Source organism: Schistocerca piceifrons, chromosome 6, assembly GCF_021461385.2.
Source record: "Schistocerca piceifrons isolate TAMUIC-IGC-003096 chromosome 6, iqSchPice1.1, whole genome shotgun sequence".
In the NCBI taxonomy this organism is placed as follows: domain Eukaryota; kingdom Metazoa; phylum Arthropoda; class Insecta; order Orthoptera; family Acrididae; genus Schistocerca; species Schistocerca piceifrons.
Window position 1 is genome coordinate 538,749,580 of NC_060143.1, and position 26,615 is coordinate 538,776,194.

General features: G+C 43.5%; 1 protein-coding gene across 1 annotated transcript in view; it reads left to right on the forward strand.

Moving 5' to 3' along the window:
* The first annotated feature begins 5,692 nt into the window (after positions 1 to 5,692).
* The window catches only part of LOC124803062 (exosome complex component RRP41), a 38,026-nt gene continuing 17,103 nt past the window's right edge, over positions 5,693 to 26,615 (forward strand). The window contains exon 1 of the mRNA XM_047264190.1: positions 5,693 to 6,065. Coding sequence (XP_047120146.1) covers positions 5,904 to 6,065 — 162 coding nt within the window. The 5' untranslated portion in view covers positions 5,693 to 5,903. The remainder of the gene's footprint in view (positions 6,066 to 26,615) is intronic.

Below are 26,615 nucleotides of genomic sequence, written 5' to 3' on the forward strand. Positions count from 1 at the left end.
ATGGAAAACAAATTGGGAATTTGCACAAAGCAGAACTGATGAAACCCTGTCAAGTTTGTGCTGCATTTTCCAACCAGGTTGGCATGTATAAAAATTCAAATAATATGAAGAGGGTAAAAAAAGCAGTTGCAGCTACGTTCTCTTTTGGCATCAGTATTTCCAAGTAAGCCATCTGACAGTCTATAAAGCTGAAGACAGAAGCACCTGATAGTGAATGTGAAAAATCTGTGGATATTTGGTTCTGGATATTGACCAGGAATAGTCCCTATAGTGACCACACATTTCTAATGTACTATCGTTTTCGAAGCCAAATGAGTCGGTGAAGAGAATATAATGCCCTTGGTTAACGATTGGTTTAAAATGGCTTTAGTGATTTGTAACTTGTCAAGGGAAAGGCATCATGACTTGTAATAGATGAGTTGGCCCTCTGTAGTCTCGATCCTATGCACTGTATGTCCCTTAATGCTATGGTGGATTATGGACTGGGGAGCACTGAACACACACAAGTGGGAGTCACTGCCACTGATTGCACTATGACTAATCTGTATGTTTGCTATAGGTAAAGAAGAAATATAATTACAGTGGATAGGCATTGTCATCCTTGATGATTCCAGCCGTTTGATACAGTGCTGAATTATTTCTACAGGTGTCCATCAGGAGTGGAAAGTGTTCACTTTGCCTTTAGTGTCCACTGAGTACAAAGTCAGTAAAGCCTGGGTCAGTAACTCATCGATCTATCTGTACTTATTGTCAACTCCTGAACTGTTGATAAAGTTCTCTAATCTGACTTCTAGGGTGTCCACATTACATCAAAAAATATTCGTGAGGTTGAAGTACTGTGATGGTAGGCATCAAAGTTGGTGGAATACGGTACCAAGGTTGTAATGAAGAAACCTGACAATTAGCCTCTGCCTAATGGTAGTATGACTCATGCATTGTCTCCTCTAATAGGAACTTTTCTTCTTGTAATGAGAGGCACTGCTGTACAGTGTGTTTCTACAATTTGTTGGTTGCCACCAGATGATACTCGAGTGAGGAGCATAGGTGCTGAAGCCTGCACATTGGAGTTTTCAGTGTGTCTGTCTGTAGTAAAGCAGCCTTCATTGAAGGTCTCCTGATCGTACCCTGAATGCTAAGAGCCAGTGTTCTACAGAAGAGTGCTCCATCTCACAAATCTGGACACATCTGCTTTCCTGAAGGTCCATGTGAAAGTCTGGCAATTTGCCAGAGTCAGTGTTGCATACAGAAGATCCATAGGTGGTAACAACAAACCAATTTGCCACATTGAGCTGAGATGAGAAATCTGCAGCATAAGGAAGATTAGTGGTGTTCAGGATCATCCTGATTTCGGAACCCGAGTAGAGCAATATATGCTGATTACTATTACAATCACGTACGTGGCGGCTGTTAGAGCTGGCAGGTGGTGTAAACAAACTGGTTTGGTTCACCAGGTAGGATTTCTGACATACTTCGATAATGTAGTGATCTGTGTCACAGTGAGCGGCAGATGGTTGTCAACAAGGAGAAGAGCACTTGCACACAGCAGTACTGAATTGCTCTTGGATCGAGCACCAATATGTGATCTGTCAGCACTAGGCAGTTCGTTTTTGTCAACTGTGCATGATGCATTTCAGTCTCCAGAAGCCATTGGTCCATGGTGGCCATGGAGGTATACCTCCATGTTTGTACACGTGTATTTACATTTAGCTTTGACGTTATCGGTACAACTGCAAAGATCAATATACGCACTCATGTAGTCGATTTACGTTATTATGTCACGATGACGTAGTGTTACGTCACTATGACGTTGGCGGCCGAGCTTAGGTTCGTTCTGCGCATCTGACATCACAAAACACAGTCAGCCAATGAACAGAGAACGACGTTGCCAGATCTCGACTGCAGTGCAGAGCGTGGACGAGTGTCTTCAGTTTTAGGAACGTTCAGTCATAAATACAGTAATAGAACAAAAGCAATGTCTTGATAGACTTTCTTTTATAGAAAGTTTGGAAAAAGCATTCTTTATACCAATTGCTTCATATTCTATTAATTAATTAAACCAAACGAGCAATAAGACTCCTAATTCAGGCGATAGCAAGGAAAGGTGTTTGTATCAATCTCACGAACCGCTTTTTCGCAATAAAGAACAGCGGTAATTGTTTATTTCCTATTGTACTTCGACGAAGCGTGAAACGAGGATAATGGAATGTAGTCGAATTAAGTCGGGTGATGCTGAGGGAATTAGATTAGGAAATGAGACACTTAAAGTAGTAAAGGAGTTTTGCTATTTAGGGAGTAAAATAACTGATGATGGTCGAAGTAGAGAGGATATAAAATGTAGACTGGCAATGGCAAGGAAAGCGTTTCTCAAGAAGAGAAATTTGTTAACATCGAGTATAGATTTAAGTGTCAGGAAGTCGTTTCTCAAAGTATTTGTATGGAGTGTAGCCACGTATGGAAGTGAAACATGGACGATAACTAGTTTGGACAAGAAGAGAATAGAAGCTTTCGAAATGTGGTGCTACAGAAGAATGCTGAAGATAAGGTGGGTAGATCACGTAACTAATGAGGAGGTATTGAATAGGATTGGGGAGAAGAGAAGTTTGTGGCACAACTTGACTAGAAGAAGGGATCGGTTGGTAGGACATGTTTTGAGGCATCAAGGCATCACAAATTTAGCATTGGAGGGCACCGTGGAGGGTAAAAATCGTAGAGGGAGACCAAGAGATGAATACACTAAGCAGATTCAGAAGGATGTAGGTTGCAGTAGGTACTGGGAGATGAAGAAGCTTGCACAGGATAGAGTAGCATGGAGAGCTGCATCAAACCAGTCTCAGGACTGAAGACCACAACAACAACAACAACAACAACAACATTGAAGTGGCTTACATCATGAATTATATTCGTTTGAATGCAATTTTTTGAAATTTCTAGTGCTTTGTCTCTTCATTAACCCTTTCGCTGCTGCAGACACGTGCTCCCTGCATTCCGCGCTGTGTGCGATTTTGTCATCACTGCACTGCTCACCTGTGCGGACACATGGTGTTCCCACTGCTTCGACACACTTATCATTCGATTTCACAAAAACTATTTGGCCCAAAAATTTGATTTTTACACGTCTTCTTGACTGATACTTCCCCCCATAAGTGACTTAATTTTGTTTCGATGTTCAACGCAGTTATTATGCAGCATTAAATGTAGTAAACCATTGCAAGAAATTTTGAAGAGTTTGCAGAGGTAGAAGTCTATAGCGTATACTTTCCGTATGGTCGATTTTAGTTGCCACAATGTTGAGAATGAAGTGTGGACAAGATACCTAAATTTCATATAACATTTACTGTATAACAATATGTTATTTAATTTAAGTAGGACATAGGTGTCGTATGTAATATTGAGAAATATTCCGTCTTTCGCGACTGTAATAAAAGTTTTATGTACACCGGACGCGTTTGGCTTTATTTTAAAGCACTTCAATCAATGAAATGTATGGCACATACACAATGGTACTCATGTTCTCTTTCTCGCAGTTTTACCGATGGTACTGAAATATATTCCTCCTCTGCAACTGTAATAAACGACTTATTTAGACCAGACGCGTTTCTCTCTTTTGAAGCATCTTCAGTGGACAGTATTTTGTCTCCTCCATTGCCAAGTCACCTTTCGTAGTTTTGTGCTGCGGTAACACAATATTCAACGTTTGTGTTGGCTGATCAGTGTTTTAGCAAATAAATGATGTTTGTGTGTGCCACACGCAAAAATTATGTTTGACACATCTCAGAGCACTTCACTGATAGACGGTATATTCAAGTCCTAATGTTTTTGTAAGGCCACAATTTTGTTTAATTTATTTTGTCTACTTCCTTTTGATTGATTGAAGTGCTTTAAAATAAAGCCAAACGTGCTCAGTGTAAATAAAACTTTTGTTACAGTCGCGAAAGATGGAATATTTCTCAGTATTGCATACGACACCTATGTGGTACTTAAATGAGATATTGTTATACAGTAAATTTTATATGAAATTTAGGTATCTTGTCCACATTTCATTCTCAACATTGTGGCAACTAAAATCGACCATACGGAAAATATACTCTATGGACTTTAACCTCTGCAAACTCTGCAAAATTTCGTGCAATGGTTTACTATGTTTAATGCTGCATAATAACTGCGTTGAACATCGAAACAAAATTAAGTCATTTATGGGGGGAAGGTATCAGTCAAGAAGATGTGTAAAAATCTAATTTTTGGGCCAAATAGTTTTTGTGGATTCGAATGATAAGAGTGTCAAAGCAGTCGGAATACGATGTGTCTTCACAGGCGAGCAGTGCAGTGACAAAATCGCGCACAGCGCGGAATGCAGGGAACAGCGAAAGGGTTAATGCGACCGTGGTGGCTTTACTTCATGAACTGCGCACTCCCCGCTAAACGTAAGCTTGCGAACTATGCTATACTATGGCGCTGCTTCTATTGGCGCGTGCGTCGTGTGCAACTGGCAACGCAGCAACCTCCCGCGTCACATGATGCACTTTGCCGCCCTCTAACACGAAATTTATTATTCACACAGTTCCAGCATAAACCAAATTTCGGCTTTTTATCACGACCTACTATGAACAACGTCATAGAGTATCTAGTGAGTATTTTATGAACATCTGTAACGTCTCGATGTCCTTTCAACGTTGAAGTGCCGTGTGGTGTGAATGCTCCGGAATTCCTCTGACTTCCGACGCTCGGAAACGTGACGGTGATGTTCCGGCAAGTGTGAAACCACCGTAACTCCCAGAGAGCAACTGTGAGCGAATACCATAACTGCCACAGAAAAATACCGACGTCTGACTGTTATTTCCATAGTCTCTAGAATTCCTTATGGTCACTGTTGGTACTACCCTTCCAAACTAAGTTGTCAAACAGCGCGGTGGCTCAAGGAAACGATCGTATAAGTGAAATACCTTTACTGTTCTGACGCCGCCTTTGTTTGTGGTTGTGCTGAAAGTAGTGACTATATATATATATATATATATATATATATATATATATATATAGAGAGAGAGAGAGAGAGAGAGAGAGAGAGAGTAGTACACAGTTCTATGAACATATGGCGTGCAGTCCCACAGTTATTTCCATGACGCATAGAACACCTTCCAGTTAGTCTATACCTCTCCTTTATAGTCAGATCTCAAACGAGGCGAAGCTTAGTACGAGCTTCGGTAAACAGATAGCGCGAGGCACTGTTTGCTGGCAGTTACTGACATAGCTGCTAGTACCAGATGAGCAGTTATTGCAGTAACTGCTACTTCGCAGTAACCAGTTATTTCTATCACGTTATTTTTTGCCACGTACAGTTACAGTTTCATTGTATGAAATACCGGTATGAGCTTTAATCCAAAATAAAATAAATATGTATATTTGTATTATGAGAGCATTCCGTTACTTCATGAACTACATTATGTCGATAAAAAGTTTACTGCTGTGTTTACCTTAGTTCCTGCCCTCCATGGCACTAAGAATGCTTTTGCTAGCAGAAACTTAAAAAAAATCGGCCGCCTTAGTGTTGCACGCCTTGTAAATATAATTGAAATTCGCATGTCCCACCAAACCTAAGCTGGGGCAACGCCGGCTCCCTTTGAGCCATAACTATACGTCAGGGTCTATGGATTAATAGGAAATGTCTGTATGGTCGCTCCCATCAGCCACCTCGCCAAAGTGTCAACTTTGCGCGTAAGCTTGTTTATAAGTTCAACGCTAGTCATCTGTCGTGCAGACGAAGTAACAGCACGTGGTACAGTTTATCCGCCACAAACAAAACGGTCGTCGTGCATAATATGTGTTGTTATACAGTGATGTGTTACATGTTGAATCTATATTCGTGAGAGTTTTATTTTAAGTCGTAAAAATATTCATTGTAGGAAACAATGAATTTGCTGTCGGAAGAAGGATACCGTTTAGACGGCCGCAAGCCGAATGAACTAAGAGTTATTAAATGCAAGCTAGGTGTTTTCAGTCAGCCTGATGGTAGTGCATATTTGGAACAAGGCAACACAAAAGTGCTGGCAGCGGTCTATGGTCCACATGAGGTAAATAAGAATATATATGACATGTTTCCTGACTCGTTCTTACACTCAATAAATAATTGTCAGTTGCACACGAAATTTTCCATGCTCACAATGTTTGCTGTAAATTGAAATTGTCACTTGAAAACTATTGTTAAATTTATATCTTACTTTACTTACATTCTGGTTTCAAAATATAAATCAAACCAAGATCTACGAATATTTGCTATCGTGGATGAGGGCATCAATGACAACTTGCCTATGTATCCAGTTGTCATTTAAATTGTAGGCTATTATTGTGTTATAGGAGTATACAAGAAACATGATACTCGTATGTGATATGTCGTATTTGTGATCTCAGTTAACGAGTCTTAATTTCACAAAGCCTCGTTTTATTTGTTTTCTAACAAGCAATAACCTGCAACCCCCAGAAGTGGACAGTAATGGTCATATGCTAAACGAGACACAGTGTGTAATTCCACGAATCTGTTTGTTATTATCGAACAAACATGTGGTTAAACTACCCATTGTACTGTGTGGTGGTTTATTTTTTTTTATTTAATTGTGCGTTCATCCAGGTATCATCTCACAATGATATACGATTTGTCGTCACAGTAAAATGAAAATAAACAGTTCAAATATACACAAACTTAAAACATGCAAGGGTAGGACTGTGGCCTTGCTGAAGGAAGTATTATGACATCTGCCTAAAATTATTTAGGAAAACCTGTGCCATGATGGTTAGACAAAGCAAACACTATTGTCGTGAGTGCAAAGTCGGTGTCATAACAATGGCACAGTCACAACCCCGATTGCACAATGTTCATTTGATTGTACGCGACTTGCAAAATATAACTGATATTATAAAAAACAGTTGTGAACTGTTTCTTTTTGTGTGTGTACACCACCACTTAATGTGCTGTGGACACCTGAGGTTGACTCCAGGACCCTGTGTTGACTCTCTCTTGTTTTCCAAAACTATCTTCTAAGGCAAATGTTTATTCGGAAGAAGCGAGCAATTGGAATATTGTGTAAAACAGATATCGACACAGCTTACAGGTGTGTTTATAACAGGGAATTGTGTACTTATTCCCAGTTATTGGTGATTTTTCCCAGTAAAAATAATTTTCAACTGAACTGTGGTTGCAAAACCGCAGTAGAAGATACAACAATAATTTTCATTTAAATTTTGCCTTTTGGTTGAGGGTTCAGAGTGTAGTTATGTATCAGAACCAGTAGTTTATTTGTCCTTGGACTATTTTATATTGATATGGGCTCTGTCATGTTAATAAAAGGTAAAAATAAGCCATACATAGACCTATGAATATATGCACATGAGGACACAGACACAAGGCATCTAAAAGAAAATTAAGAACTTACCATTAGCCGCTCTTTCTACTAACTACACGAATGGCTAGACTCAAGGATTGTAAAGTTCTGTTATTTGCATGGTAAGTAGCAGTGTTTGTTGTAAAGTTACACGGCAAGTAGTAATATACTGTAAGAAAGATGCTGTGCTTATTGATGTAGGTGACTATTGAAAAAAACACCAGTTTTAGTAAGTAAATATTAAGCTGTCCTTAGTGATAAGCAGTAGCTATTAAGTGTAATGGAGAAAGCAACAGCTTTTTTGAAGTAACAGCTTAGTATTCAACTTACTTGGTTAAATGTAAAGCACAAATAGCAGTTACTAGTATCATGACCTTTTTCTTTTGCGCAGTATTGACCTCACATTTCCATGGCTTGCTGTTTGTTTTCTTAATGTGTGGTTGGCTTGTTTTATATCTCTGAAGGTTCTCCCTGATAAATCTGGGGAACATATGAATAAATTTTAAAAATTGGGTAATTTAGTGTACAGCACATTCTTTTAGTCCTTTTTTATAATAGTGTTTTTTATGTTTGTGGCTTATTGTGAATTTTGCTGTTACACCTAAAGACTGTTTGATATTCCCCTAATTCTGAATCCAGACCTGCAGTTCACCATAAGAAGAATTTGCATACTACAGGGAGTAAGGGCAAACCTCCATAGTTATTGACTCTTGTTTCCCAACCATAACATTTTTCTCTGGCTGTTCACAAAACTGTTCTAGTTTTTGGAGTTGTTCTTGTCATTCTGGTGCATGTGTGTTAATTAAGCTGGGCTATGAGAGGTGACCATATTTCTGAAGGGGAGGAAAATTGTAGTAGTGACAAGAATGCCTTGTGGACTGCCCCATTCAAGTTTCTTCATACTTATAGAACTTGAAGTCGGTTCCTGGAAATCAGTTTTATATGGCAGTATGGTGCAGTTCACAGAAAAAAGTGCATTTCACAGAAAAAAGAAAAAAGAGGTTTCTACTAGGGAGATTCAAACCAGCAAAGGAGAAATGTTCTCTCTCTCTGTCTGTGTCTGTGTGTGTGTGTGTGTGTGTGTGTGTGTGTGTGTGTTTGTTTGTTTGTTTCCTAGGAAAAAAAGAAGAAAAACAGTACTTAGAAATCTTCAGATCATCAAAGGTGTTTTTTTTTTTTCCCTCACTATTGCATTGTACTGTTTTCAAAAACATATGTCTGGGTACTGATTTTCAAATTCTATAAGCATGAAAAAAAATCAAAGGGTGCTACTCTGTAAGAGCCCCTTGTGAGTGTACCATTGATTTATTATGAAGACGCTACCTAGATGTGACATAGTTCTTATGATTTCATTCCTGTTAGTCAGTTGTATAAAACTGCTAATTTTTTTGTCTGTGAATTGGATTTCTTATAATTGCAGTATTTCAGTTTTTGAATTAACTTAACACATCTGTTAGCTGTTTGATCATATCTGTTACTGTTTGTTTTCATAATGTCAGTAAATCAACTAGTTACAATTAAGTTCAACATAGATATTCCGTGTGGTGTTCATAGACCCTCTGTAGGATAATTTGTGAATGTCATACTCCTGAAAGTGATCAGACATTCATATTTAATGTGCCAAGAACTGTAACATTTGTTGAAGACATGTGTTTTGGTCTGGATCAGCTCCTGTGCTTGATATCCAACATGATGGCATCAGTTAGTGGTTTGTAATGTACCCTTGTGGCTGTAATTCAGTGATAATGGAGGGGCTATACTGCTACTGTCCAATCTGTAGATTCTGCCTCTCTAGCCCTGGAAATTGGAGAAGATTTGCGATAATGTGGATCAGAATTTCATTGGAATGGCAGTTTAAAAAGACTAAAAAAATTTCAGTGCATAATGTTACAACCCTATAGTGTTCCCAGCTTTGACAACAAAGTTTGAATGGCAAAAACACCACAAATGAGGAGGGGAGCAAGGAAATTGTGCTCTTAAACTGACAGGTGAAATTGAGTGCAGGTTTGTTGAAGTTGCAGCTACTGAAAATGAGCTGAGTGTTGGGATTCATCAAAAGAAGTTTGCACAGACACATACAGTGCTTCTGTGCTAGCCTCTGTGTGAACAGACTGAAAGAATTTTTAATGTTGTCAGCAAAGTGGAGAAATGAACAAAGTAGTTGTTTCGTTAAACCTATAAAAAATGTTTATATATTTTTGAATTCGAAAGAAACTTGTTATGAATTTGCTGGAAAAGTAAAAAGTAATACATATTTCTCCAAGTTTGTCAAACATCTTAACAAATATAATTTATGAAATTAAACGAACTTTAGCTTTAATTTTAATAGTTTAAAGTATAATTTTTTTACAGTTTTGAATTAACAGTTTTAATTAAATTATAATAACTACTTTGATAACACTGCTCTATATGCTTTCAGTTCTCGCATCACATCACATTTTCTTAGAAATGAGGAAAATGTTCCATGCTGTAATGTACATTTTAATTATACATGTGTTGCTGATCACATTATTTCTTACAAATTGGTGGAACTCTCAATAATTAACAAGAAACAGTGGGAAAATAAATCAATAACAGATGGATTCATGTTTCAATTGCTCAAGGAAGAAATTATTTTCATTGAATTATTTTACCATAACCTTCTGTAGGGGTGATGTGTGTCTTTTCATAGATCAGCAATAATTGGCCATCATATTAACTGCTCAACCCCCATATTATCTTTTTCCAATGTCCTTCAATTCTTGGTGAAAGTGTTCAATATGTTCTTTGTTGTAGACTCTGAGACAGAAATGGTGTGTGTGTGAATGTAGAAAATGCAGTTTAAAAGTCATGTTGAATTTTCAAGTTTTCTAGCAGTCCTTGAGCTATTTCTTTGTACTGTGGACACATGTAGTAACCATGATGATTTTCAGTAACATTAGGGCAACTTGCCCACACTTGTTTCTCAACTTGGGTCATAGTATTATCAAATTGTGGATCATACCTAACATTCTTCTCTGGGGTCCAATAAATACTCCAGCTGCAAGTATTTCATAACTTACAGCTATAAATGTCGTGCAGATATGTTTAAAGGCATTACCATTCTTAACCATTGCAGACACAAATGTGCGATGGAGGGAGTAATATTTTGGAATGTTCCATAAGCGGTTCATGTTTGACATTTATGGAGCCAGCAGACAGAGGTCTTTGGAGTGGCCATTCTCTCCATTGCCAGTGCTCCCTCCTTGCATGGCAGTTCCATTCACATAAGAAACGAGGGTGTTTGGTGTAGCCCATTTGTAAGCCCAGTAACAGGCCTATCATCAACCACATGGAAGCCACTGATGGTCTTTATAATTAATGCACTGCAGCAAACATGTGACACTTTAATACATTTTATCTGTGAATGGACTGGACATAAAAATACACCCAAGGAGATTTATTGTGGAGTAACACACAGTAAGGAGTGAATAAAAAGTCTTCCCTGAGAGGCCTGGTAGTTCACACCAAGCCGCTCCATCAGTGCTTATGTATTGCTGCAGTAAACTGTGGTCTCATGTTCAGAGAAGAAAGATGCAATGTCCTGTTTCCCCTTTCTGTACCATGTAAAAGTAGTTACAGATGCAAGTAAATTTTTGGATTGAGTCTTGAACCTAAAGCTCTGCACTTATTTCTGATAAGTTGAGTTCATGAATCACATCATTAAGTTATGGCTGTGTAAATACTCTGGCGAAGTGGCACTAACACTGTGCTCAAAGTCATCACTATCTGAATGTGATACAGCATCTTTATCACTGTCCAATTGAGTGCTCGTTGATTGAAGTGGTACTGGCTGTTAGGGTATGGTTAGAGTAGGGTCATGAGGCATAGATCTCATAGAAGATTGTAGATTGGGATACACTATTCTCTTCTTGTTCCTTGAGCTACAACCACTTTACAAAAACAACAGTCATTACTGTGATTCAAGGGTTTCCTTCACACCTTGAGTATGGCAAAGTGCATGCTTCTCTTCTTGCCATTCTAAATGTGCGACATGCTAAATGAAAAGTGAATTTTTCTATCCTGGTCACGAAGCTTGATGCCAAAAGGAGCATGGTATGCATCTTTCATGAAGGCTGTGGTATTTCTGCATTGATAAAGCACAATACATATCCCATAAATATAGCAAAACACATCAGCCCTATTTAAACAACTATGCGAACCCATGCTGTTTGCACAGCTGGGATCACAACAACTCACTGATGGAACTCACTCCTTCTTCATCTGCTGCAGCTGCTGCTGTATATAGAAACAAAGCACTGTTGTTCTGTGATATCCTGAAACAACAACAAATATGTCGAGTTGCTGTGAAACAAAATATCATATTACAGTGAATTTATGAAACAAATTGAAATATGTTGAGAGGCTGTGCAACAAAGCAATGGAAAATCCAGAATGGAGTAATATCACTATTATGAAAAGGATAGATTGCTACTCAGCATATAGTGGAGATGCTGAGCAGCAGACAGGGACAACAAAAAGACTGCTAAACACGTGAGCTTTCTGCCAAAGGGCCTTTTTCTATAGTAGGAAGGGAAAAACACACACACACACACACACAGAGAGAGAGTGTGTGCATAACCAAAGAAAAGTACTCTTACAGAAGAATGTTGCCTGCATCAGTGTGTGTGTGTGTGTGTGTGTGTGTGTGTGTGTGTGTGTGTCCCTTAGGAGAAGGCCTGTTGGGTGACAGCTCACTTGTTTAGCAGTTTTTTTGTTATGCCTGTCTACTACTTAGCACATCCACTGTATGGTGAGTAGCAATCTATATCCCTTTCATGATGTTGTCATTATTCCTTCCTGGATTTTCCATTGTTTAATATTGCCTGTAATGGTTTTTAAGCATTCATTGTCACTAACAGTTCACTTGTAGGTACGATGGGTCTGTGAAAAACTGCAGCTGTATGGATGAACAAGATGATGTTAACTACTGTTGAGTCCATTGCACTTGTACTGGTTACACTCGGAGGGCTGTTATTTATGCAACTCATGTTGCACCTATCTTCCGCTTTTTCAATTGCCAAATTTCTGAGCATAATTGCCCTATAACGGTCTGTAAATTCACGGCTTGCTGTGTGTCCATCATGACTGATTACCCAATTGCTCCAGTTATTAAAAATTTGCCATCACCACCATTCAATGCAGATACAGCAAAGCCAATATCTACGGGAGCACTGTCTTTAGTGCTGGGTGCTGCTCTGCTGCATCACCAAAGAAAAGTACTCTTACAGAAGAATGTTGCCTGCATCAGTCTTGTGATCATTCTACACTAATGCCACATTCGGATACTGAACAAACTTTCGCGAATAATAGTGATCACTGCTGTGCTCCATGGAAGATTGTAGGTTATCTTATCTCCTCAGGAATATTGACGGGAAGGAACACTAAGGACCCAATATCTGAAAATATTTTTACAAAGGTATTTCATTTAGGATGAGTAGTTGTGTGGTGTGGGGTTATGATTGGCAAGCTGGTGAACAAAACTAACAGCCATAATTCAGTTTTTAAGTGTGCATGGCTGTATTTTTATCATTGTACACACACACACACACACACACACACACACACACACACACACACACACAAACGTGTACAGTGTCATTGCGGCACACCTACTTTAACTTGTTGTGGACATCCTGGCGATGAAGACAGCACATCAGGCAACTGACAGTCAGTCAACTTGGATTTTGCACAGACAGCTTTTATTTCCTGCTATCGACCTTCCTTAATCAGCGGATCCAGGAAGGTGTGTACCAGGCACTGCAAGGTAATCACGTGAACACCCTGCTTTCATGGGCACACTGATGCCAATTTTAGAGTCTTTGCCCCTCCCCCAATTGGATAAATTTCTGCAGAGTCCATACAGACACAAGCAGAATATGTCTGCTTGTGTCTGTATGTGTGGATGGATATGTGCGTGAGTGCGAGTGTATACCTGTCCTTTTTTCCCCCTAAGGTAAGTCTTTCCGCTCCCGGGATTGGAATGACTCCTTACCCTTTCCCTTAAAACCCACTTCCTTTCGTCTTCCCCTCTCCTTCCCTCTTTCCTGATGAGGCAACAGTTTGTTGCGAAAGCTTGAATTTTGTGTGTATGTTTGTGTTTGTTTGTGTGTCTATCGACCTGCCAGCGCTTTCGTTCGGTAAGTCACCTCATCTTTGTTTTTATATATAATCCTACCCATTCTTTAATATATTTGTCTTTCCCAAAACTTTTGAGAAGAAAATTAATAGTGAAATGAGTCAGTTGTTATTAACATCTGTTTTAGTAACTTTCTGAAGCAGGAAGCATTTATCTGTCTGCCTGGAAACATATGTTGAGGAATTCTTCTTTCTCCTTCTCCTCCTCCTCCTCCTTCTCCCCCCCCCCCCCCCTCCCCCCTGCGACCCCCAGCCAGTATTAGATATAGTGATCTGGTATGGTATCTGTCCATTCTGTGCAGGTCTTACTACACCTCTGCTACCTTTGGGTTAGTATTTGAGAATTTTTGGAGGATCATGGTCTTACCAAGATGTCCTATAGTTCTGTACTCTGTTGAGAATTGGTTTTACTTTGAGATGCTTAAGGATCTCATCACATTTTTTCCTATCCCAAATGTAGCCAGCCGTTTGTTTCATGAACTGCATTGCGGCACTCATTAGTCTTTGTTTGTCCTCTCTGTGGAGTGTCCAAGCTTTGTTGCCTTACAAGAGGATAGGTTTGGGCAGGGTGTTATATAGTTGCTCTGGTGTACCACTGAACAAGAGATGGTTTCAGTATGCTGTTTATTAGTCCTGTTACTTATATTAAGTTTGTGATTTTGTGTTGCGTATTACTGTCTTGAATTTAGCTGAAGTTGGACTTTAGATATTTGAATGTTGATACTTTCTCAGTGAAAGTGTTATCTATCGAAATTTTACTTCTCTTGTGGTCTTTCGCTATGAAGGCCACAACTTTGGTTTTGATGAGGGAGATCTCCTTGTTGTACATTTTTGCTATTGTTTTTTGCAGGTTATAAACTGATCTATGTAGATCATCCTCAGATTTTGCAAAAATTATATGCTCATCTGCAGACAGTCATGGGTCTAGGTTAGTTTACCTGTCTATCTTGATTCTGCACTGGGATTTTGTCTTCATCCACTGATGATTTTATTTGTTTACGTTGAAGAGAAGCAGTGAGAGGCAGCATTCTTGCCCTACTCCTTGGCCAGGTGTTTCCAGACCAACAGCTGTTGCACAGCACTGACTGTAATCACATTTTGCCTCTGTATGTTCTGAATTGCTTTTATGGTGTTTTGTGGAGTTTTAGTTTCTGCCAGGATTTTCCAAAGTTTTCTTAGTCTGTGCACGACCTGCAATTTCTAGTCTCAAGAAGAACCTTATGAAAGTGGTGCATTTGATATATGACAGCATAGTAGCTGTTTCTGAACATCACACTTTTAATAATTTGCTTGAAATGTTATGAACGCTATGAGAATTTTTGTTTTTAAAAGAGTTAGTTATTTTCCTGTATTCCCTAGAAGTTGGTGTGACCTTGAATTGGTTGAATGCTTTTGGTAGTGACTGTCACATATACTGCAATGCTTTTTATTTTGGGCTGTTTGTAGAAAGTGCCTCAGTTACATTTAGAAAGTAATTGTTAAATAGGCTTGTTATGCGCTTGGCGTTGTGGACCATTTGCTCATTATCTTCAACTACTAACTCATCTTGTTCCCTCCCCCAAGGGGGCTCACCACACTTTGGCTGGTTCATGCTTGGCTACCATGGGGCCCCAGCATTTGCAGCATCTTTTCTTTCTGTGCTGATTGTCTATCATCTTGCTGTTCTTTTTCCCCTCCCTTGGGGAACATGTCTGGTGTGTTTTTGGGAATGTTTCACATTGTCTGTCACTGACATAAGAACAGTCTCAAGACAGTTTTTTGTTCCATTTTCCTTTCTATGTTTCCCTTCTCCTATCCTTCCTCCACTTTGGCATTTGCGGTCCTCTTTTTCTACTTCCTCTCTGTGTGCTCCAGAAGGCCGGCCCATTTGTCTGATGCTAGCAGGTGACAGAGTAGCACGTAATTTCCAGCCCCGCATCAACAGGTAGGGTTCACACGTACCCCCTGGTACAGGCCAGGTGCAGGGAGGGGTTATTTCCTGAGCTGCTACCTTCCCAAATTGCTGATCGATCCCTCTGTCAGCTGTTCAGAAGGTGTGACCTGAAGTTTGAACAGTCACTTAAGGCGGGTGTGCCCCCTTGTGAAGGGGGCTCCTAGTTGGAAGGAGTGCACCGTCGAAAATGCTGGCAATCATGGGGGATTTTCTTGCAATGAGCCAATCTTCACAATCAACATCTACGAAACACAAACGGAATGAGGCTAACAATTCAAAGACCCTTTCAGCTGCACCACGGTTCCTCGTGGTTTCACGTACTGAAGACAGTCAGTGCTTCACAACAGTAAATCCATTTATTATTCAGATAGGTGTGGATGCAATTGCTGGCTCTGTGAAATCCTGCTCTCATTTATGGAATGACACTTTGCTTTTGGAGACTACTTCTGATTCTCAAGCATAACTGCTGCTTGCCGCCTTGCTTCACCACAGCTAACCTATTTGTGTTGAGGCCCATAGAACTCTGAACTCTTCCTGTGGTGTTATTTACACTAAGCTGCTTGACGGTCTGACCGAGGCCAAAATCCAATCCTACCTCTCTGATGGGGATTTCATTGCCGTCCATTGGGTGATGAAAAGGTAGATTCCTCCTTAGTGCCCACATGCACTCCTTTTCTCACCTTTGGCGAGTGGTACTTCCTTCCAAGATCAAAACTGGCTATGAAATTATCACAGTCTGACCATACATTCCGAACCCAATGCGCTGCTACCAGTGTCATCATTTCAACCACACTACAACGTCTTGTCGGCACCCAGCCAAATGTGTAACTTGTGGTGGGGATGCACACAAGGGCGATTGTCCGCCTCCTCCTCCCGCTGTATTAACTGCAGTGGTGGCCATGTCACCTGCTCCCGATATTGTCCCATGTATCTAGATGAGTGGGCTGTCCAGGACATGTGGGTAAAGGAAAAAGTGCCCTAACCGGTCGGTCGCAAGTTGCTGGCTAGTCGCAAATCTGGCACTTACAGTTCTGTTCTTGCTACATCTTGCTCCATGAAGGACATGGTCACGCAGATGTGCGACCTCAAATTTGGCTCTGAGGTTGTGAAATTGCTCAGTGTCAAGATAACATTGCCGTACCCTTGTCCAGGTGTGCAACAAGCCATCAAACTCTCGCCTCAGGGGGCAAAGTCACCGGCTACACAACTGGCAGACCGGAAAGGACAGAAGGAGTACTCCTGTGAAGACTTCCTATGTCCCTCCTGCCAACCAACACCTGAGCCTTCCTCTGCTAACTAGAAAGGCTTGAGGAAGTCCAGCAAAGTCAGACGGTCTTCTTCTTCGCTGACTCGAAGGTCCTCTTCGATGGTATCGCCATGCGATACCTTTGCCAGGCTGGCCTCCGTGTCACTGATCCGCACCACCAACTGTTTTTCTGCGTTGGACTTCACAGACAACAGCAAAAAACAGCCGATGCTTCTATGGACCTCATGGAGCAGAATAATCTTGCCTCTGTGCCCTGTAGCAGTGTGTCTTTGCAGGCTAGCATTCAGCAGCTGCCGTGGTGAGACCCCTTCATTTTTTCCTCATCGTCACATTTCTCCAGTGGAGTGTTTGCTGCCTTTGATGCCACAAGAAGAGTTTACTGCTACTTTTAGAATTGCAGTGTCTCCTTGTACTCTGCTTTCAGGAAACAAAATTGTGCCCTCGTGACCGCTTTGAACTTTCACATTTCTTCCCGGTCCGTTTTGACCTTCCCCCTGAGGTCGGCATTCCATCTCATGGGGGAATCGTGCTGCTCATACGAGATGACGTTCATAGTCAACCCATCTCCGTGATCTCCATGACAACCTGTCTTCAAGGTTTGCCTTTTCCTTCTGCACCCGACCTTTTCCCTTTGTACCATTTATAACTCTCTGTCATCTGATGTCACCAGGGCAGACTTCCTCCAGCTTATTGGGCAGCTACCTCGCCCATTTCTGCTACTCAGTGACTTTAATGCGCATCATCCCCTTTGGGGTTCTCCCAGGACCTGCCAGAGGTGCCCTCTTGGCTGACCTTCTTAATCAACCTCACCTCTTCTGCCTTAACACAGGAGCACACATAGTCCTTTCAGACTTCTGACACACCTATTGCCATTTGGACCTATTCTTCTGCAGTACCCAGCGTGCCCATTGTCTCGAGTGGTCCGTTCTTTCTGACACCTACTCGAGCGACCATTTCCCATATGCTATCGGTTTGCTGACTGCTACCCTACCTGTGTGCACACCCAAGTGACTAAGGCTGACTGGCAGCATTACTCCTCCCTGGCGCCCTTTGAAGAACAATATTTCCCAAGTTGTGATGACCAGGTGGAATTTCCTACATTATCCTTATCGTCGCAGAATGTTCCATTCCTCGCATTTTCTCTTTACCACACCATGTTCCAGTCCCTTGGTGGACTGAGGCATGCCACAATGCTATTCGTCCGCAGAGACATTCTGTCCCCGTTTTTAAATGTCATCCTACAATGGAAAACTTCATTCATTATAAACAGATGTATGCACACTGTCATCGCATTCTTCGAGATAGCAAAAAAGCTAGCTGGATTTCATTTGCTAGTTCTTTTAACAGTTCCACCCCTTCCTCTGTTGTGTGAGCCAACCTCTGATGGCTCTCTGGGACCAAGATCCATTCCCCATTTTCCAGTCTTGACACTAGCAGACAATGTCATTGTGGACCCTATTGCTATCTCCAATACCTTGAGCTGCCATTTGGCAGAAATTTTGAGCTCTTCCCACTATCACACTGCCTTCCTCCATCAGAAATTAGCAGAAGAGGTTCAGGCAATACCCTTTGTTGTGTCGGGCGCTGGGCCGACACCGTGAAGTTGAGATGGCTGAAAAGGCAAGCTAGACTAACGCAGACGGGCGTGAAGTACTGGGACAGGATACGTAATTAATGTTAGGAAGAAAAGTACGGAGCAGGTTTAATACTTAACTTTACTCATTCCTTGTGGTACATCGATCTTGACGATACACAGAAGACTTTAAGTACAATCACTGTATGGCTAATGGCGCCTTGCTAGTTCGTAGCCATTAACTTAGCTGATGGCTATTCTGTCTCTCGGCTAATGAGAGAGAAAGGCTTCGTACATCTGGTCGGTAACTCGGTTCTCGTACAACTGGGGCGAGTGCTCTCTCGTATCACGAGACCTGCCTTGGTGGTGGCGCTAGGTCTGCGATTACACAGTGGCGACACGCGGGTCCGACATGTACTAAATGGACCGCGGCCGATTTAAGCTACCACCTAGCAAGTGTGGTGTCTGGCGGTGACACCACATTCCTCCCCCGCAAATCGGCGAACGGTCGTGTGATAAGGCTTCCGCCCGCCGTGGGGAGGACCACATGTTGACGTATGCGATGAGGTGGGGAGCCTAACAACAGGCGAGGCTGTGCCACCCGCACCCGGCCATTCGGTCCGAGGGGAGCAAGGAAACGCCTGAAAAACTAGTCCAGGGTGCACGTCAACATGCGGTGTATGCGCCCGTAAAGAGACAGGAGGTACCGAAGGGTCGACCTCCATTGCGTCGGGGTAGCCGACGCGCGATGACGTCATGTGGTCCAGAGCGGGCGGGAGTTCCATGGCGGAGGACAGCTGGTCACGGGAAGCGATCGGCGGCGCGTGACCCTGGGAGGCGCTTGGCGGCTGCAACGAAGCGTCGAATGCGGGCGGCGCCGGCGGGAGAACAAGCGGCGGCGGCGGCGGCTGCTGCGGCGGCGGCGGCGCGTCGCCATGGGGCAAAATGGAAGGCATCGTCGGTAACACCTGGGGATGAGGCGAGCCAGTAGATGGGTCCCCAGGGCGCTGACCGGACGGCACCGTCGCTGAAAGCAGACGGGGAGCGGCAGAACCCGAGCGACGACAGAGGCGCAGCTGATTGAGATGCCGACGCACCTCACCAGATGCCCCCAAAACCAAATACATCGCGCGGCCGAGGCAGCGAAGAATGCGCCCTGCGAGCCAACGCCGTGAACCTCGATAGTTGCGATAAAATACAACGTCGCCTGGAGCAAAAGCAGGAGTCTGCCGCTGCACAGGAACCTGATGCGGCGGATGCAGCAAAGACATCAAGGTGCGATGAGGACGACCGTGGAGCAACTCAGCCGGCGAGCGACCCTCTCGGGGCTGAGAGCGATACGAAGACAAAAAGAGCAACAATGCGTCCTCCCGAGAATGCGACTCTTTCAATTTCAACATCTGTGACTTGAAAGTCCGGACCAATCGTTCAGCGGCACCGTTGGACTGAGGCGAAAACGGCGCGGATGTCAGATGTTGAATACCAGTGGCCTGGCAGAATGACTGAAATTCTGCGGACATGAATTGTGGGCCATTGTCGGAAACAATAGTCTGCGGAAGACCTTCAATGCAAAAGATAGCAGACAACGCTTGGATGGTGGCGGAGGACGTCGTGGAAGACATCCGGACAACAAAAGGAAAATTACTGAAGGCGTCGACCAGAACCAACCATCGAGCATTCCAGAATGGACCAGCAAAATCAATGTGCAAGCGTTGCCAAGGGGAAGTGGCTTTTGGCCATGCAAAGACTTTCCGCGGCGGTGCGGATTGTTGTTCGGCACACGCCGGGCACGAAGAACACATATTCGTAATCGCAGCATCGATTCCGAACCAAGTACAGTGCTGACGAGCAAGTTGTTTCGTTCGCACTATACCCCAATGTCCTTGGTGAAGAAGCCGTAAGACAGAGGACTGTAACGAACGTGGGACCACGACTCGGGACTGATCATTATCAGAACGCAACAACAAAACACCATGTCGAACAAAAAGTCTCTCCTTGTGAGCAAAAAATCGGCGAACCAACGGATCCTCGATCCGAGACTTTGACAAAGGCCATTGCGTAGCAACAAAACGTAAAACAGTAGCAAGGACAGGGTCAGCAGCTGTGGCTGTAGCGACACGACGAAAATCAATCGGAAACGATTCGACCACTTCATCGGTTTCCGAATCAATGAACATGCAAGCAAGTTCGGAAGAATCGAATGCTTTATCCTCAGCAACAGGCAAACGGGACAACGCATCGGCGTTTCCGTGCTTAGCAGTGGACCGATACAAGATATCGTAGCGGTACTGCGAGAGGAAAATAGACCAGCGAATGAATTTCTGCGCTGTACGCGGAGGTACAGGCTTGGACGGATGAAAAAGCGATGTCAAAGGTTTGTGGTCTGTGATGATGGTAAAGTGACGACCATACAAGAAATCATGGAACTTAGTAACACCAAACACGAGAGCCAAAGCTTCTTTCTCTATTTGTGAATAATTTCTTTGCGCAGACGAGAGCAATTTGGACGCAAAGGCAATAGGGCGATCATGCGAGCCAACTTTGTGCGCAAGCACAGCACCGATCCCGAAATCGAATGCATCTACCATCAACAAAAGGGGTTTCTGGGGATCGAATGGCGTAAGGCAAGTATTAGAAAGCAACGCCGATTTCAACTGGCGAAAGGCGCGTTCACATTCCGTCGTCCAGACGAACGGAACACCTTTACGGCGTAAGCGAGGAAGCGGAGCTGAAATGGAAGAGGCATTGCGCACATATTTATGGTAATAATTAATTTTACCCAACACACTCTGTAGCTGTTTCACATTTTGAGGGGAAGGCAATTCTTGTATGGCACGGAGGTGCTCTGGACTCGGATGTATGCCTTGGGCATTAATGACATGTCCCAGGTATGGTAAGTCACGAGCAAAAAACACACATTTGTCCTTCCTCAAGCGAAGACCATTTTGCCGCAAGACCTGAAATAATGTTCGTAAATTCGCAAGATGATCTTCTTCTGTCTGTCCGGAGATCACTATATCGTCCAGATAGTTTGCTGCAGTAGGGACCGACGCACAAATAGTTTGTAAATATTGCTGAAACAAGGCAGGGGCGGATGCACACCCGAAAGGCAGTCTTTTGAAGCGGTACAATCCAAGATGCGTGTTAACCACCAATACGCGCTGGGATTCGTCGTCCACCGGTATTTGCAAGTACGCATCGGCTAGGTCCAACTTTGAAAAATATTTTCCGGGGCACAGTTTAGCAAAAAGATCTTCCGGGCGGGGCAAAGGAAAAGTAGCAGTCACTAGCTGTGGATTCACTGTGTCCTTGAAGTCCACGCAAAGTCTCAATTTTCCGGAAGGTTTTGGCAAAATTACTAAGGGTGAGGCCCAGAGAGAAGCTTGCACACGTTCAATTACACCCTGTGATTCGAGATCGTGTAACGTTCTTGCGACCTCATCACGCAATGCGTGGGGAACATTGCGCGCCCTGAAAAATTTCGGTTGCGCGTTTACCTTCAGTTCTAAATGTGCTTCATAGTTTTTAGCGCAACCTAAGCCCGGTGCAAAAATGTCTGCAAATTCGTCACACAGCCGAGAAACACTGTCTGTAGGCACAGTCTGATTCACTGATAGGACCTGATTTACAATAGACATGTTAAACAACTGAAATAAATCTAGACCAAACAAGTTCACTGGCGTAGAAGAACGAAGAACGTAAAATGACACAAGTTTTGTTTGTCCCTTGTATGTTGCAAGAAGGCTGCACTGTCCTAACACAGGAATTTTCTGTCCGGAATACGTAGTTAACTTAACATTTGCGGAACGCAACGGAGGTTTGCCCAGTTGTTTGTACGTGTCGTGATTGAGCAATGAAACTGCAGCTCCGGTATCGAGCTGGAATGGTATCACTTTGCCTTCAAAGTCTAAGTCCACAAAAAGTTTATTGTCCTGCTGACGACAAAAGCGACTGTTTTGTGCAATTTGAAGAGACACTGGTACAGAATCACTTGCTAATTGACGTGATTTCCGGCGACGTCGACGCACAGTTTTTGTGGGACGAACACAGTCACTGTTAGAGAAAGTGTCACTGGACGAAGCGGAATTAACGACATGAATGTCCATAGGCGAAGGTCCACGAGCCTGAGTGTCCTTGGTTCGATTCCGGCGCGAAGCAAAGGGCCTGGAATGATTGTGATTGTCTGATCTGAGCTTTTTCTGGCAAACACTTTGAACATGTCCTTTCTTATTGCAGAAAAAGCAAATAGCTTGGCGTGACGGGCAATGATCACGCGAATGTCTAGTAGCACACCGCGGGCATGATTTCACTGCATTTGTGTGCTGGCGCGGCACACGTGGCTTAGCACGCGGTGGCCGCTGTGTCGACGTGCGCAAGGCCCGGTTACCGGGCCGCGCAGCGCGTCCAGCGGGCCGGTTAATGTTACACACGGCTGGCGAAGTTTCAAAAGATTCCTGAGCACAGTCAAGTGTGTCCTGTCTATCCAATATGTCTATCACTTGTTGAAGGGAGGGATTAACTAGTTTCAAAATTTGCTCCCGTATGCGAACATCAGAAACGTTCTGTGCAATTGCATCACGCACCATTGTATCTGAATAAGAAAGACCACAGTCACATTCAAAGGCACAGTCCCTAGTAAGTCCTTGCAATGTTGCTACCCACTCCCTATTAGTTTGACCGGCCGTACGTTTTGTACGAAAGAACGTATACCGTTTTGCAACCACATTAACTGTTTCTTTGAAATAGGCATCTAATGCAGACAAAATTTCCTCGTAGGACAGAGTTGCTACGTCGCGTCGGGGAAACAATTTCACTATCACACGGTATGTGGACACACCGACACAAGAAAGCAAAAACGGCTGCCGCTCTTTACCTTGAATTCTGTAGGCTGCTAGATGAAAGTTGAACTGGCGAGACCACTCGTGCCAGGTCTCATCGGCTGCCACGTATGGTCGAAAGGGAGGTGCAACAGCGTTTAGTGGCAGCGGTAGCGAAGAAGCGGCGGCGGCCGCATCGGTTTGAATGGTACGTTGACCCTGGACGAGCTGTCCAAGGGCATCCAGTAACGCCTGCGTCTGCTGATTCTGCAAGCGATAAAATTCGGACAGTACATCTGGGGAATGTGGCGAAGCCATGACACAATTAAATGTAAGCAATCAGAAAGAACTCTTATCCCTCGTCGCCAATGTTGTGTCGGGCGCTGGGCCGACACCGTGAAGTTGAGATGGCTGAAAAGGCAAGCTAGACTAACGCAGACGGGCGTGAAGTACTGGAACAGGATACGTAATTAATGTTAGGAAGAAAAGTACGGAGCAGGTTTAATACTTAACTTTACTCATTCCTTGTGGTACATCGATCTTGACGATACACAGAAGACTTTAAGTACAATCACTGTATGGCTAATGGCGCCTTGCTAGTTCGTAGCCATTAACTTAGCTGATGGCTATTCTGTCTCTCGGCTAATGAGAGAGAAAGGCTTCGTACATCTGGTCGGTAACTCGGTTCTCGTACAACTGGGGCGAGTGCTCTCTCGTATCACGAGACCTGCCTTGGTGGTGGCGCTAGGTCTGCGATTACACAGTGGCGACACGCGGGTCCGACATGTACTAAATGGACCGCGGCCGATTTAAGCTACCACCTAGCAAGTGTGGTGTCTGGCGGTGACACCACACCCTTCTTTTCTCAGAATTTTGAGTGCTACAATGCCGCCTTTACTATGAGGGGCTAGATAGTGTTCTCAGTTCATCCCAGTTCTCTGCCCCAGGGCCAGACGCTGTCCACATTCAGATGTTGCAGCACCTTTCTCTTGCGGGCAAGCTCTTTCTGCTTAATACGTACAACCGCATCTGGGTACAGGGCACGTTTCCCAGACTCTGGCGTGAAGCCTGCTAAGGACACACACCGCCTTTCTAGCTACTGACCCAACTCTCTCACTAGCTGTGTTTGCAAGGCGATGGAACATATGATTCATGCCCGGCTAGTATGGTGATCAGAGTTTCCCAATTTACTAACCACTACTTTGGAGCGCACCGTTCTGCAGCTGACCATCTCGTCATTTTGCCCACACATGTCAGGAATGTTTTTCTGCAGAAATCCCAGACTGTGGCAGCGTTTTTGGAGAAGGCCTATGACACCCGCTGGAGAACTGTTAGCCTCCGTACCCTCTACACGAGGTGCTTCCATGGCCACGTGCTCCATTTCCTTCAGCAATTTTTAAATCACAGAGTTTTCAAGGTACGTGTGGGTTCCATCTTGTCGGACACATTTATCCAGGAAAACAGTACGCCTCAGTGTTTAGTCCTGAGTCCCTGTGTTCTGCCAGGCATCTCTGGCTCCCTTTTTGTTGATGATTTTGCCATCTATTGCCACAGACCTGTCTCATTGAGTGGCGTCTTCAGCAATGTCTCGATCGTCTTTACTCATGGAGCATTGACAATGGCTTTCGTTTTCCCACTGACAGAACCATTTGTATGAATTTCTGGTTTAGCAATTGGTTTCTCTCACCATCTTTTCATCTTGGGCCTGTTGCTCTTCCGTTCATTGAAACTACGAAATTCCTTGGGCTCATGCTAAGTAGGAAACACTCTTGGTCCTCTCATGTGTCATACCTGCCAGCCCACTGTACGCGGTCCCTCAGTGTCCTATGTGTCCTTCTCGGTACTTCCTGGGGTGCAGATCGAGCCACCCTTCTCCATTTGTACTAGTCTCTTGTCTGTTCGAAACTAGTTTATGGGTGCTTTCTTTACGTGTCTGCACGTCCGTCCCTCTTACACCATCACCCCATACTATCCATCATTGTGGCATCTGTTTGGCCACTGGCACCTTTTACACCAGTCCGGTTGAGTCTTTATGCCGAAGCTGCTGAACTACTGCTGTCCTACCGCTGTGACTCTTTCCTAAGCAGGTATGCATGCTGTATGTCTGCCATGCATGGCAATCCATCCTAAGCCGCCTCCTGCAATGACTCCTTTGATCGCCAGTATGGGGCGCACCCCTCTTCACTGTTACTTCCTGGAGTCTGCTTTTGGCACTTGCTCCATCGGCTTAACTTCACACTACCTGGACACTTTCGTAGTGGGTGTGAACCCTTCACTGCCTTGGCTTCATGTGGCGGCCTTGTTCGCCTTGGCCTTCATTCGCTTTCTAAGGTCACTACTCCAGCCTAGTTGTATCACCTTCAGTTTCACAGCCTTCGTATGGACCTTCTCAGGGATCTTCACAATAGTACCTTTGTGTATACTGATGGCTCTAGGACTGACCGTGGTGTCAGGTGTGCCTTTGTCATTGGCACCAATGTTTTTCGGTATCAGCATCCGGCACACTGCTCAGTATTTACAGCCGAGCTCTTCGCCCTGTATCAGGCCACGGAGTACATCTGGCAACAGAGGATTTTCAATTGCGTCCACTGCTCAGACACTCTCAGTGCCCTTCAAAGGCTCTATGTGCTGTACACCACCCATCCCTTAGTGCAATGGGTCCAGGAAAAATGTCACTTGCTCACTCTTGATGGAGCTACAGTGATGTTTATGTGGGTTCCTGGTTGTGTTGGCCTGCCAGGAAACAATGCTGCTGACGCTGCTGCCAAGGCTGCAGTCCTCGTACCTCAGCCCACTAGTTCTTATATTCCCTCTGATGATCTCGTGTGTTGCTGTCTGTCAGGAGGCAGTGTCACTTTGGCATCGCCAGTGGTCCTCTCTTCGTGGAAATAAGCTCAGAATTATTAAGCCTCTCCCAGTGGCTTCGACGACTTCCTCTCGGCCCCTCCCCCCGCTGGGAGGAGGTCATTTTAACTAGGTTGCGTATAGGACACAGCCGTTTTAACCATCGCCACTTGTTAAGCGACACTCCCTCATCACTTAGTGCACACTGCATCGAAGTTTTAACTGTCTGCCATTTCCTGATGGAATGCCCATTGTTTAACTGTTTCATTCCCTCTTGGGTTTGCCATCTGAGTTATCGGCCTTTTTAGCGAACAGTGCAAGAGCTGTCAACCATATTTCACTTCTTATCTGTTGTAGCAATATGACGAAGCTCATTTAATTTTTAGTTCTGGACCTCTGTTTCTCTATAGTGTATTTTATAGCCCTTTCTCCAAATCTTTAGCTGTCTTCTCTTGCGTCGATTGTGACTGAAATGTAGTCATTTTTTAATTCCTCTCTGTTTTCATGTTCTATAGTTTTGACTTGGGTGCTTATGACACCAGTTATTTTTGTACCCTAAAACAAAACAAAACATCTTGTTCCCTGCTAGACTTTCCTGCCCCTCTTCTGGCTATGCTCAATATTGTTTTTATTTTATTCTTAGAATTATTACTCT